The 15,500-nt window shown below is 39.4% G+C and overlaps 1 protein-coding gene across 2 annotated transcripts in view; it reads left to right on the top strand.

Annotated features, from left to right (window-relative positions):
* Positions 1-5,694: 5,694 nt before the first annotated feature.
* Positions 5,695-15,500, top strand: part of tmem138 (transmembrane protein 138) — a 21,161-nt gene continuing 11,355 nt past the window's right edge. Inside the window, exons 1-4 of one of the 2 annotated variants that reach the window (XM_080190375.1) lie at positions 5,697-5,802; positions 7,164-7,238; positions 12,480-12,676; positions 14,761-14,932. In XM_080190375.1, coding sequence (XP_080046501.1) covers positions 12,549-12,676; positions 14,761-14,932 — 300 coding nt within the window. In that variant the 5' untranslated portion in view covers positions 5,697-5,802; positions 7,164-7,238; positions 12,480-12,548. Of the gene's footprint in view, positions 5,803-7,163; positions 7,239-12,479; positions 12,677-14,760; positions 14,933-15,500 lie in introns of both variants that reach the window. The other variant, XM_080190374.1, reaches the window with a different exon arrangement.

Genomic DNA, 15,500 nt, shown 5'->3' with positions numbered 1-15,500 from the left:
TGGAATTATGTTTCCTGTGCAACCCTCCTGCTCCCCCTTTCATCAACTTATATAATGCTTAACTTGAACAAAAACATGCATTAGACTATGAGGAATATACATTCAAAGTGATGGCATATGGGATTCACAAGGGTGTGAAATGCTTGAGAGATATGTTACATCTTCTTGAGTATCACAACGTATCGCAAACTGACCTATTCACTGCACAAGACCGATTGTTGAAAACGCAGTGCCGGTTTGGAATATTGGACTTAAAGAGCATGTGAACAAGCTTGAGGGCATTCAGAAATTAGCACAAACTGATTTAGATAATGCGTACTAAAGCCACTCTGACACAGTTAAACAACTAAATAGTGTTGTCTTGCTGAAAAATGGAAAATGCTCTGTCTGTACTTTGCCAGAAAACTCTTGAACCTCACCTCCCGTTGTCACTATCACTAAAAATGTGTGTGCAATGGAATTATGGAGATTCCGCAAGTTAAACCAAGAATAGATAGTCTACATGACAGCTCAATTCCCTCCACTTCACAAAGCTCATAGATGATTGAGAATTTAACTCAATCTGACATATGATTTATGGACTTTAATAGAGTGCAGACCTTTCACTTTAATTCCGTAAATTAAAGATATTGTGCAATATGTTGTAATTGTATATTCAAAGATTGCAGAATTGTGAACATCTCGTTATTTTATGCTTTATTAATTTGTAGTTATGAATTATCACTTATTTATGGCATGGTGCCATTTTACAGGAAGCTATTCAAGTGGGCGCAGGTGGGGAAAGGAATGTAGCGTTTGTAGATGACTTACATTGTTCTGTGCTGCAAAGAATGACAATCCAGAAGACTGTTGCCTGCTTCATGTCAGGGTTTGGAATATCTGCTCAGGCCTGGAGAGGAACTTGCAGTAGGATGGGGCGATCGAGTTGTGTGGTTATGTAGATATCAATTACGTAACTAGAATGAGGAAAAATGTCCTGAATAGTCAGTATGAGGAGATAGGCACCAAATTAAGAAGAAAATTCAAAGGTAATCTCTATGACTTAGGTCACATGCAATTTGGCGTAAAACAAATAAGATTTGAAAAATGAATATATGGTTCAAAATTATGGTATGAAACAAGTTCCAGTTTGCAGGGCACTAGCACAAATATTGGGGAAAATGGGATCTACACCTGAACCATGCTGGAGCCATTGTTCTAGTGAACCACCTAACTAAGGAAGTAGGAAAGTTTAAAACTAAATCATGGGGGCAAGGGAGCAAATTTGAGATGATGTGGTAAACCAAAGAGTAGAGACAAGGCAAAAGAGAAATTTATCAATGTGGGAAATGATCAACAGCACGTGACGGGAAGGGATAGAGAACAAATCTAAGTGTAAAGCAGAAACCAAGGCTAGAGATTATAAAATAATGTAAAGCCAAAACCTAAGGCTCTTTCTGAATACACATTGCATTCAAAACCAAACAGATGAACTGATAGAGCAAATAGAAATAAAGAAATATGATCTGCTAGCTGCCGCAGGATGACATAGACTGGGACCTGAATATTGAAGGGTACATGACTTTTTGGAAAGGCAGGAAGCAAGGAAAAGGTGGGGGCATTGCTCTGTTAATGACGGTTTAGCACATTAGAGAGGGATAACTGACGTTCAGAAAACCAGGATGCAAAAGCGGTGCAGAAATGAGAAATATTAGAGGCAAAAAGTCACGTGTGGAAGTGGTGTATAGGCCCGTTAATTATAATGACTCAGTGTGATGAAGAGGTAATGGGAGCTTGAAAAGTAGTGATGATCATGGGGGATTTTAATCTATTTATAAACTGGAAAAATCAGTTGAGCAAAGATAGTGTGGATAGGAAATAGGGATGTTCTTAGAATGTTTTGTGATAGTTTCTCAAAGCCAACTAGAGAGCAGGTTATTATCAACCTGGTATTGTGCAATAAGATAGGATTAATTAATGACCTCAGTGGAAGTGCCCCTAATTAACACTGATCAAGTTATTGAATTTTACATTTAGTTTGAGGAAATGGGTCTTTTAAATTTAAATAAGGGCACATGTGGCAATGAAAATAGAGCTAGTTAACATGAAATGATTAATGAGTTTAAGAGATGAGGCCTGATCTTACTGGCTCGTAAGATGTGCCCGCAGTCAACGGGGAATGCCATTCTGAGAGTCTCACCGCCCCAATTTTGGTGCTGGTAAAACAGGGCCGAGGTGTTTGTCATTTAAAGTTCCATTCTAATCAGAAGGAAAAATTCCAAGGGAGCACAGCTAATCTGTGATTAACAAGAAAAAATTTAAGGAGAAAGCATATAATTGTGCAAAGATGGGTGGCAGATCACAAGATTGGACAGAATGTAAAGGACAGTGAAGAATGACAAAGATTAATAAGGAGAGAAAGCTGGAAATCAGGAATTCAAAGGGATGGAGGAACTCAGGAAAATTACAATTACCTGAGAAGTGGTACTTAGCAAATTGTTGGAGCGCAAGCTCACAAATCCCTGGGTCATGGTAGACTTCATCCCATGGTCTTAAAAGAAGTGGCTGGTGAGATATTTGATATGTTAGTTCCAATTTTGCAAAATTACCTGGATTTGGGAATGTGCCTTTTGAGATTAGGAAATAACAAATATAACTCCTTTATTCAAAAAGGGAGAGAGACAGAAATCACAAAACCACGGACCAACTGGCTTAACACTGTCACATGGAAAATGTTGAAAATTATTATTATGGCAGGGGACTTTTGTAAAATTCAAAGCAATCAGGTAGTTCTTTTCATGAGCCAAACGAGTAAAACAAACTCAAATTAACTTAGGGACAAATTAAGAGGGGCAGCCCCCCAAAAAGGAAGCGGGGGGGGGATGGCCCGAACAGAAACCAAAGTCCAAAGGAAACTTAACCACATTTTGATTTAATGTTTTATCAGGATCAAGAATACCCCCCAGCCTCTGTGGTGCCCAGTGGACGCAGAATCAAAGCAATCAGATAGCTCTTTTGCATACCAAACAAGTAAACAAACTTCAATTAACTTAGGGACAAATTAAAAGAGATAGCTCCCAAAAAGGAAGGGAGGACAGCCCGAACAAAAAACAAAATCAAAAGGAAACTTAAAACACCAAATTAAAATGTGATTGTCAGGGTCTATAATACACCCCAGCTCCTGCAGTGCCCAGTGGGCACAGAATCAAAGCAATCAGGTACAGTCAACATAGTTTTGTAGAATACAGGACATAGAAAAACTACAGCATAAATAGGCCCTTCAGCCCATAAGTTGTGTCGATGATATCCATACCTACTAGGCTTACCTATAACCCTCAATTCTATTAAGTTCCATGTACTCGTCCAGAAGTCTCTTGAAAGACTCTATTGAATTTGCCTCCACCACCACCCATGGCATCCGTTTCCACTCACCCACCACCCTCTGAGTGAAAAACTTACTTCTGATATCTCCTCTGTACCTACTCCCCAGCACCTTAAACCTGTGTACTCTTGTAGTAACCATTCCAGCCCTTGGAAAAAGCCTCTGAGAATCCACCCGATCTGTTCCTCTCAACATCTTATACACTTCTATCAGGTCACCTCTCATCCTTCATCTCTCTGAGAAAAGACCGAGCTCCCTCAACCTATCCTCATAAGGCATTCCACCCAATCCAGGCAACATCCTTGTAAATCTCCTCTGCACCCTTTCAATAGCTTCCACATCCTTCCTGTAATGAGGCAACCAGAACTGAACACAGTATTCCAAGAGAGTCTGACTAGGGTCTTTTAAAACTGCAACATTATCTCCTGACCCCTGAACTCAATCCCTCAATTGATGAAGGCCAGTACACCATATGCCTTCTTAACCACATCCTCTACCTGTGAGGCCGATTTAAGAGTCCTATGGACCTGGACCCCAAGGTCCTTCTGATCCTCTACACTGCTAAGAGTCTTACCCTTGATATTATACTCCTTCATCCCATTTGACCTGCCAAAATGGACCACTACACATTTATCAGGGTTGAAGTCCATCTGCCACTTCTCCGCCAAGCCTTGAATCCTATCTGTATCACGCTGCAATCTCTGACATCCCTCCAAACTATCCACAACACCCCCAACCTTTATGTCATCAGCAAACTTACCAACCCATCCCTCCACTTCCTCATTCAGGTCATTTATGAAAATTACAAACAGCAAGGGTCCCAGAACACATCCCTGGGGCATTCCACTGGTGACCAACCTCCATGCAGAAAAAGACCCATCTACAACCACACTCTGCCTTCTGCGGGCAAGCCAGTTCTGGATCCACAAGACAACAACCTTTTTGTGAAAGGGAGATCATGTTTAACCATTTTATTGGAATTCTTTGAAGGCATCACGTGCTGTGGATATAGTGTACATCAATTTCCAGAAGGCATTTGCTAAAGTGATTTTATTGAAATGTATAAGATCTCAGTGGGTCTTGATGGAGTAGATATACAAATTACATTTGCTCTTGTATGAGAATCAAGAACTAGATAGAAGTCACTGTTTAAAAGAGGCCACTGAGCTTGATTAAGACAGTAAGGCACTATGATTAGCACACTGCTTCAGCGTCAGGAACCCAGGTTTGATTCTGGCCTCGGGTGACTGTGTGGAGTTTGCACATTCTACGTGGACTTCCTACTACAGTCCAAAGATGTGCAGGTTAAGTGGATTGGCTATGCTAAATTGCCCCTTATGTCCAAAAGACATAAACATTAGATGGATTAGCCATAGTAAATGTGCAGGGCATGTGGGCCTGGGTGAGATACTTTTTCAGAGGCAGAACATATTTGAAGTGCCGAATGGCCTCCTTCTGCACTGCAGGGATTGACGATTTTTTTTATTGCAGAGGGTAATCATTGGATCTCCTTTCCTCAAAAACCAGTGGAAGCAGAGTCTTTGAATATTTTTAAGATAGATAGATTCTTGATATATCAGGAGGTGAAAGGTTATCGGAGGTAGCCAGGCAGTCACATTTAGATTAACCATGATCCAACAACAGAAAATGCTGGAAAATCTCAACAGGTCTGACATCTGTGGAGGGAGGACAGAGCCAACATTTCCAGTCTGGATGACCCTTCATCCCAGCTGGGCCACAATCCTATTGAAGAGCATGAGAAAGAATAATTTCACGGCTTTGCATATCATTCAATTTTCTCTAATGAGGTTGGAACTCGTTGCAGTGCTAGGCCTTTTCCCAGTTGTCACAGAATTCCGTTGTGCAGAAGAAATTCGACTTCACAAATGTTCAAAATCTCTGGACCACGTTATGCTTTTCTTATTTAACCAATGACATAAAATGTGAATCTATGGATTCGGTAAAGAAGGGCGGGGCGAGAGAGAGAAATTGAAGATTTTTTATAGTTCGTGCGTCTCAAAGGTGGCCCCTGTTCCTAAGGTTTTGCTGAAGATTTTATTCTGGTTTTGGGGTGACCTCAATATTTAGGTAAACCTGCTCCACTTATTTCAGCGAGGACCAGGACCAGCAGGTGTCGCTACTTGAGCCGGAATTAGGCCCGGCTGTGGTCACCACTGTTCCTTCAGTCCGACAGATGTCGCTGTTTCAGCGGGGACGCGGTGTGGCCGCCGCTGCTCCTCCAGTCCGGTAAGCGTCGCTGTGCTAGAGGGAACAAAGAGCAGCCGCCACTGCTCCTCCAGACCGTTAGGTGTCGCTGTGGAAGGTATGCGCATGCTCAATGCTCTTCGCGTCCCGGTTTCCATGAAAGCTCCTGAGGCCTCGGGAATAGTCCGGGCCGTACCGGGATCGGGGTCTGGAATGGAGTGAACGGCCTTTACTCGGTAAGCAATTACTTCTCTTTCTAAATTAGTTATAAATCCCGACTTGTTTCGTGGGTGTGAGGCATGTTGCAATTGCTTTAACCTGAGTGGGTAAACGTTTGATTATAAAAGCGAAATATTGGAAATGTAGAAAATGCTGGGAAAAAAATCAGCAGATTTGTGGAGTGAAACAGAGTTTAACTCGCGTCCAATATAATATTTGTCTGAAGGGTTTAGATTATAATTCGGATGATGAGGATTGGAGGTGTAACCTGGGAATGAATGAGAAAGGGGCCGGCCGATGTGTTAATTTTAAAGGTGAGGAAGGGACCGGCCTCTTGTTCAGTGGCGAACAATTTACTGTTAAATTTATATTCCCAGATAAGGAACGCCATTCAACTCACCTTAATTGATCCGTTCAGAGATCTCCATATAGGATCCAATTTAAATGATTCAGGTTTTTGATCAGTCTTTCAAGATTTTCCTGACACTTGTCCTAATAGTATACGTCTGGTTCATAACTGTGTCCTTTAACTCCCCTAGTGTCAAAAAGTTAACTTTTAAAATTTCTAATCCCTCATAAACGCTTTATAGTTCATAAATTTACTGCTTAGTCTGCAAGCATGACTCCAACCTCGTATTTGCCTTTTCAACTCACTTGCTGTCGGTTGGAGTATGAAATGGATGAGTGGTATTTTAATTTTTCTATATCATTTAAAGTGGTCAAGGCTAACATTTGTTGGCTGCCCCTAATTGCCCTTGAGAACAGTTAAGAATTAACTACATTGCTGTGGGTTTGGAGCCAGATGTGTGAACCAGATGGGTTATTACTACAATTGATGATGGTTTTATAGTAACCATTACTGAGATTTGCTTTCAATTCCAGATTTATTTTCAATAAATTGAGTTAAAATTCCACTAATTATTATGGTGGGATTTGAAATGATGTTCCCAGAGCATTAGCTTGGATCCCTTAGTTATCAGCCTAGTGATGTTCCCACTACAACACTATCTTTCCATAGGTTTATAATTCATAAATTCCCCTTTGTTTATATGGTTTAGTTCTGTATTTGTTGATTTAAATTATGGGCTAACCCATACATGTACCCACACATTGTACATGTCTTGTACAAGACATACAATTATGTCTTGTATTTGTCCTATCCAGAGTCTCTTATGGTTTGATTATAAGGTCATACTTAGCCATTTTACAACTATGGAGTAATTGTGTCATCTTTTCTTTCCTGCCAAATTGAGAAAGGAAGCACTAAAGGGTTTAACATTGAAAGTGGAGAAGTCCTGGGCCCAAATGATATTGTGCTCTAGGCTTTTAGGGGGAGAAGCAGAGGCTCTAATTATCATTTTCCAATTCCCTTGTACAGTTATGGTTCCAGAAGATTGGAAGACAGTTAACAAGGGAGAAAGGATAAACTCAATTACAATCAGCTTAACCACTGGTGAGAAAATTATTGGGATAAAAATTCTGAAGCTCAAGATGAGTCTTCATTTTAAAAAGTCACTGATTAATCAAATATAAAATTTGTTAAGAGAGGTATCTGACATTAAATCTTTTAAAAAGCGTTGATGGAGCAAGAGCATTTGATGTAGTACATGTGCTGTAGTCTGTATGGATTTTAGTAAGGCTTTTGATCAGTCTGCATATGTAATCACATGTAAAAGCCCATGGGCTCCAAGGCAAAGTGGTAAGTTTGGTCCAAAATTGGCTCGAGGCAGAAAGCAAATTGTAGTTCTCCTTTGGTTTGTTTGTGACAGAATGGCTGTTTCCAGTGGACTCCCATAGGGCTCAATGAAAGCTCCGTAACTTATGGTATACATCCACAAGTGGGACTTAAAATAAGGGTTGTGATTTAAGAAGGTTGGAATTATACAACATTGGGTTGTGTTTATGACCAAAAAGAAAATGGTAGACTGTAGAAAGATATCAATGGACTGGTCAATTGGGTGCAACAGTGACAAATGGAGTCCAACATGGAGAAGTGTGAGATATTGCATTTGGGGAAGGCTAGCAAGACAAGTGAATATACAAAATGATTGGTTACTGAGAAGTTAGAGGAACCTTGGAATGCTTGTCTATAAATCCCTGCAAATACCTGGACAAACAGATGAAGTGCAATATAAAAACGAGATTATTTTAAAGTTGTGTAAAACATTGGTTTTGACTCAACTGGAGTATTGCCGTAAGTTCTGCGTGCCACATTTAGGGAAGATGTGAAGGCATTATGAGCCAGCTGGTTAACCTGGATGGCTAGTGTATGGTGCTAATAATGCCAAGTTTGTGAGCTCAATCTTTGTGCTGCCAGGAACATATATTTTGACTGAGGTCATACCAAATTTTAGGGAAGGCGATGTATGATGATACTGTTCTTCTGAGTAGTGCTCTAGGCCCAACCATCTTCAGCTGCTTAATCAAGAATCTTCATTCCAATATGAGGTCAGGAGTGGGGATGTTTGCTGATGATTGCACAGCATCCAAGACCATTCGCGATTATTCAGATACTGAAGCAATCAATGCACAAATGCAGCTAGACCAACAATATCCAAACTCGGGCTGACAAGTGGCATGTAACATTCACATAAGTATCAGGCAATGACCATTTGCAACAGTAGAGAATCTAACCATTGGTCCTTCATGTTCAATGGCTTCACCATCACTGAAACTCCACTATCAACAACTTGAGGTTACCACAGATCGGAAACGGAATTGAATTGCACTCACTGTATCAGTACTGTGGCTATAGAACAGTCAGAGGCTAGGAATTTTGTTGTGATTAACTTATCTCCTAACTCCCCAAAGCCTGTCTGCCATCTACAAGGCATAAGTTAGGTTTGTGATGGAATTCTTGCCTGGATGAGTGCAAGTGTTAACAAAAAAGGAGCTGGACACCATCCTGGACAATGCAGGTCACTTGAATAGCACATCATCCGCAAACATTCAATCTGACCGCAGTGGCAGCAGTGTGTACCAATTACAGGATGCACTGCAGAAACTCATCAAGGCTCCTTGGCATTTTCCAAATCCATGACCACTACCATCTAGAAGGATAATGGCTGCAGATGCATGGGAGCACAACCTGGAAGTTCCCTTCCAAGCCACAAACATCCTACTTGGAAATATATCACCATGCCTTTTCTGTCATTGAGCCAATTCCTGGAACTCCCTTCCTAACGGCATTGTGGATGTACCGATATTAAATGGTGTGTAGCAATATAAGGCAGTGGTTCATCATCACCTTCTCCTCATAGGGATGGGCAATAAATGCTGGCCTAGCCAGTGATGCCCATATGCTATGAATGAATACATAATGTTAGGGCTGTTCTCCTCGGAGAAAAGAAAATTAAGTGGATATTGGATCAAAATTATGAGAGGTTTAAAGAATAAATAATGATAAATTGTTCCTATTGTGGAAGGGACTGAGTACTAGGACACAGATTGGCAAAAGAATCAGAAGTGACTCTGTTCAGCAATTGGTCACAATCTGGCAGTACCCCAGTTAGTTTAGCTGTATCCTTAATTTCTTTTTGCACAAAAGGAGTTTCACAGTACTAATTGATTGTGACTTACCTTTTGAGTTGTATGGAAGTAGTTTCATATAGTGACAGCACACCACTGTACAGAGAACAGTGTAGCATTCAAAAGCAAGTGGCTTATTTCTTGTGTCTTCTATTGGTGTCTGCATTATCAGAGGACCATGTTAATTGGCTTTGTGTATTCTGTCTCCTGAATTTGTGGTACCAATGGTGGTGGAGAGGGTCAACTGCCACATTCCCCTACAATCTGTACTTTTTTGCCGTTCACACATTCCAGTCACCTGATGATTACTTCAGCATCTTTTGTCAGCATTTATCATCACGATTTACATTCCCTTTGTCCATTTAAAGCCTCCGTCCCACCCTCGTAGTATGAATCTTGTCTGATTTTCTTTGCCTTCAGCTCTGACGAAAGTCATCCTGACTCAAAATGTTGGCTCTGTCCTCTCTCCTCAGATGCTGTCAGACCTGCTGAGTTTCTCCAGAATTTTGTTTGTGATGGTGACTGGATAGTGAGTGGAATCTCTGGCAAAGGTCCAAACTTTCCATGGATCCCATGAGATCCAGCTACCCACCAGAACCTTGTCCAAGTTACCATTCTTTGTGTGAGCTTCCACTGACAAACATCAGGATATTTGATTGCAGGCTGTAAGATCTGATGTCGACACGTTTAGTTCTAGCAAGAGTAATTAGGTGTCAATGTCTAATAATATTTTCAAACTGCTTGGTTGTGAAAGCCTGCTTGGCTGAGATTCGATAACTCAGTGCAAGCGTTCTAGGAAGTTTTACAGCCTTATTGAACAAAAGTAGGCACCTAAGAAATGTGAGATTATGAGATCACGTGAGGTGATCAAAGGGTTGATTTAAAGTGGTAGGTTTTAAGAAGCGAGTGAAAGGAGGAAAAAGCGCTAAGGAGACAGGTGAAGGGAGGAAATGCCCAAATGTAGAATCTGTATGCAAGATAGTAATTTACTAGCTCTATTTTGAAAGATAATGATGCAAGGGATTAAATGGCTACGATTTTATTTTCATTCCTACAAAATGCAGCTGATAAGCATGCAGATTAAAATAAATCCTTTGTGATTCAGTTTATGTAACAAACCAAATATAGACCAATGTGCTGTTCTCTGGTTTCAGCACACTTGTGTAACATGATTTCTATTGAGGTGGGGTCAGGAAGAGCTTATCAGTAGCATCTTTGTAGTACAGACATGTGGGACTATTGTTGAGCCCAGAGATCTGGAGTGAAAATATTTTGAAGATTAATATAACAGTTGTCACACACGATCCATGCTTCTCAGCAGCAGGAGTTAAGGGTCACTGATTTTCAATCTGGATGTGATCCATGATGATACTGTGCATTTAAGAAATATATTCATATCATGTTTCTTGTTAGGGGTATGTTTAAAAATCAGCTCTGTTTTACATGGTGCCAATTTGTTAGGGCACCAGGCAGTTCACATGATAAGAATGCTGACCAACAATTTTAGCTAGGGATGTTTGTTTTAATTTGATTTGATGCTTTTTTTCGGCCTTTCATCTGAGGTTTTGGAGTGGGGTTTTGATTAGGTTAATTGACGGAGGAGATTGAAGAGGTGTTTAAGTCTGTATGAGGAATATTGCTTGAATTGGAACTAATAGAAATGGGTTAGTAGTTAAAAACAGTATCTTGTCATGATTAAGTATTTCAACTAGTCAAAGTTTAAGCTTATCCATTCAATATTGTTAAACTGTACTGTTAAATAGGGTTTATTTTGATAAAATTTTAGTGTCAATAGAATCTGGAATGATTCACACCTCAAGAGAAGCACCTTACGCTCACAATGCTAGGATAGAAAAACTACTGGGGCTTAGTTGGGCTTCATAATGTACTTCTGGTGTTTCTGATTTGCACCCTAACAGGTCCCTGACTTGTGTTTGTCTTCGGAGCAGCAAGTAGTTAGTGTTCATTGCCTTAGCTGAGATTTCCCTGGGACCCCAGCCTGTATAAAAATGGTGGTGTTGTGTGTATGCGTATAAAAATATACCTACATCGTGAATCAATTGTGAAACATTTTCTTACATTAAACTATGTCAAAATATCTTGGCATCTAGAGCTTGTGAACGGCACTATATACGTGCAAGATTTCCTCAAGAACTGTGTCACAGATTGAGGACTTTATCGATGGTACTGCAAAAATACGACTAGAAATTCTTTAAAATGGAAGTTAGTTTGTTTTGTAAGTTATAGGGTGGTAAATAGTTTTATTTGTGGGTTGCCTTGTATATGTGAAAATATGGTAATTCATTACATGTCATATGATCCTATGTATGATACTGGCTGTTTTTATCATTGAGTCCTTTGTCAATATTTGCATACACTCAATATTGCTTCAATGAAGTGTGAAAGTATTTGGCCAATATCATACTCAAAGAATCATAGAATGCTATAATAGAGAAGGCGGCTCTGTTGCCCTTCTAATTTGTGTTAACTCCTTTGGAAAGAAATCAATTTAATGCCACTCCCTTGTCCCACACTTTTATGATATATATTGCAATTTTTTTCCTCAAATATTTATCCGTTTCCCTTTTGAAAGTTAATGGGGTACTGTATGGATACAGATTCAATATCAGGCAGCCTGTTTCAGATCCTAATGACTTCTATTTCAAAGCACTACTGTAATCCCTTATCCCTGGAGCCATTCTAGTACCTTCTCCAAAACCTTCACAGTATCTTGTGCATACAGCTGTTGAAAAAACTAAACACAGCAGCTATTTTTTTTATCTATGCCTTATATGTAATACCTTGTTGAGATTCAAGAGCAAAGACTATAGATAGGTAATTGATCAGTAATATAGAAAATTTGAAATTGTGAACGAAGTTGATGACTTCTTGAGTTTAACTTGATCATACTTCCTTATTGGACATCTTTGCAGTTAGATCTTGAATTCAGTCATGCAGACCTTCAATTTGTGCTAATGGTTTGTTGGGGAAAGGCATTAAAAAATACAAACTAGATTTCCTGCATGTACTGAGTTAGCTGATCTCTATTAGAATTTGGGATATTGTGATAGAGGTGTGATATATCGCCCCAGATAATCTCATTAGTAAACGATTTTATGTGCACATTTTAAAAATTCTGTGATTGAAGTGTATCTTTGTATTTCAGGTTATTGAACAATGTGTTTACATTAATGTATCACGGATTTTGTGTTATCAACTCTGACTTCGCTGGGGAATGCTCCAGACGTCAAACTACAGCCTTGTGCTGGCAATACAATTCCTTCTCATGATCTATGATCTGTTGGCCAATTCTTTTTCTGAGCTTATATTCACGGAGCCAGTGATCCCGCTGATAATGTTCATGTAAGTATGTGTCTGTAGGCATGAGAAGGTAAATATATTACAGAAATGCTAACTCCTATTTTAGGTACAAAAATAATAAAAGCATTTTCTATCTCTTAATAGCATTAAATATGAGCCAGTCTTTGGAACTTGGATTCATCCACCAGCATAGTGTTTGTAACCTCTATTTTGATTATCATAGAATCCCTACACTGCAGAGGAGAGCATTTGCCCCATCAAGTCTGTACCAATTCTCTGACAGTGTCTCTTACCTGGCCCTCTACCTGTCCTATCCCTATAACCCCATGTTTCCCATGGCTAATCATAGGAAACCGGAGGAAACTCATGCAAATGTGGGAGAATGTGCAAACTCCACACTGTCAGACACCCATGGTTGGAATTGAACCCAGGTCCTGGTGCGGAGGAAGCAGTCCTAACTACTGTGCCATCTCAGAGGAACTGCTGCAAAGTAAGCACATGGACTGAAATGCACCTTGCAGACCTATTGAATGATCAATCTGTGGTGTGGAAAATCAAAAATTGCTCATCACAGCTGAGCAAAGCTTACAAAATTCAATGAGATGATAGATTCCAATGCAATTGTTATAGTCTTTATTTGATTCTTTTCAGCAATCTTTAAATGGTTTTTACCTGTTTTGAAATCAAATTGTATGACATACAAGTTTTGTCTAATAAAAATATAGTTGTATATCTGTGGAAGCAACTTTTCTCACAAATGAATTTGTAACCACATAAGAAAGAATGTGGATTTGATCTCAGCCCGTCGATGTAGTACCAAGTCTGCAATAAAACACATTGTAAATAAGCATATAGAATATGTAGACTTTATGCGATTTCCCATGTGATAATACTACCCATTACCTGTAATCTTGTTTGATATTGTCCTGTTTTTATGGGCTTTCTAGGCTTTTCTACATTTAAAAATTACCAGGATGCAATGGAATCTTCTGATAGCCAACAAGTAACAGCTAAATACATCAACAATGTTGGGAAATAGCTAAGATTAAACCACATTTCCTCCTTACTAAAACTATCTACGTGGAGACAAACAGTTGTGTGGTGAAGTGGGAATCTTGGTTCCTTCAATTAAAAAATGTACTTACTTTCCATTTGCTTTGTGGATAAAGATTGTAGTGCTGGACTGTACAAATCATGATTAGTTACATTCTTCTGACTGCAGTATAGCATCATGAAACGGTTATGACACAAGGTCATTCAGCCCAACCTGTGCTGACTTTCTGCAAGTCACTTCACCCCTTTCCTTGTAATTCTACAATTTCTTTTTCAGATAATTATCCAATTCTATTTTGAAAGTCACAACTGAACCTAACTCCGTCACATGCTCTGGCAGTGTGTTCCAGATTCTGAGTACTTGCTGCCTGTTGCCATTATTCCTTTTGCTGGTAACCATAAATCTGTGGCCTCTTGTTCTCAATCAGAGGGAACAGTTTTTCCTTCTTTCCTGTCCAGACTTTCTATTGAATCTCCTTTCAACCGTTTGTTCTCCAAAGGTTAGGTGGATTGGCCATGCTAAGTTGCCCTTTATGTCCAAAAATGTGTAGGTTAGGTGGATTAGCTATGGTAAATGTATGGGGTGGAGGGGAGGGCCTGAATGGGATGCTTGTTTGGAGAGTCAGTGCAGATTCTTTGGGCTGGATGGCCACTCTGCACTGTAGGGATTCTTAGCTACTTACAGGTTGATGTGACACTATTCACAAACTCAAATTAACATTACTTGTAAATCTCTTTTTCAAAAATATCGAAATCTTGGTAATTTGGAATACTTTTGTGGTTGGCTTGCTTTATTTCTCTCTTAAAGATAATTTATTTTATTAAGGGGAATAATCGGCTTCCAGTACCTCATCCAAGTGGTGGCCATTCACCTTGTGTGAACCCAGATAATTTGTTTATTAAGTCAAAGAGGGCATCAGAGTTAACCCCAGTTGTATGACGTCTATGTAATTGACCACTTTTAAATGCATTTTTAAACTATATGTTGACTGACATTGTTATTGTAGAATTGCTATAATTAGTCTGGAACTTTTTAAAAAAGTCTAAATGGTTTTTTTCTCCTTTTTCTTCAGTATTCAAGACATCGGAATCCTCTTCAATATCATCATCATCTTCCTAATGTTTTTCAACACATTCATCTTTCAAGCTGGCTTAGTCAAATTGCTAATTCACAGGTTTACAGGAACCATTGTAGTCGCTGGCATTTACTTTGTCTTGAGTGTCAGCTTTCATGTTTGGATTCAGGTATGCAAGCTTTAAAGGAAGAAATTGCAGATATTGCATTTGAGTGAATAATACTTGCAAGTTATTTGTTGTATGTAAAATTTGAGACCTGATGAAGTGCTTTACCAACGCAATCTTTCATTTTTTTCTTGGAGGGGGAAGATCCATAATTGCATTTTTCTAATTGAAGTAGAATAGGAAAGTAACTAAGTCTTCAATTCAAATCAGAAAACATTGGAAATACATGAATAAGTCAACATCTGAAAGGAATTCAAGACTCATTAGCTGATCTCAGCCATGGTGGTCCTATTGTTGCCTTCCGTGCCCTTGACAGAAAGATTAGCCAGATATTTAATAATCTGTCCAAGACACCTGCTTGTGTGGAAGCCTGGTCAGCCATTGATTATGGATCTTCCCCTTCCAAGAAAAAAAATGAAAGATTGCGTTGGTAAAGCACTTCAATAGACTCCCAACATGCTTTCTGAGCACATACATGAGTCAGTACCATCAGAAGGGAAAATGAAACAATCATTTTCCTGACATTTGTCTAAGGGAGTAAAATATAACCTCCATCTGTCCCTATTCCAAT

Source organism: Carcharhinus amblyrhynchos, chromosome 6 (assembly GCF_965287045.1).
Source record: "Carcharhinus amblyrhynchos chromosome 6, sCarAmb.v2.hapA, whole genome shotgun sequence".
NCBI lineage: Eukaryota > Metazoa > Chordata > Chondrichthyes > Carcharhiniformes > Carcharhinidae > Carcharhinus > Carcharhinus amblyrhynchos.
Note: the sequence above shows the minus strand (reverse complement) of the source record. Positions and strands in the feature narration are given on the sequence as shown.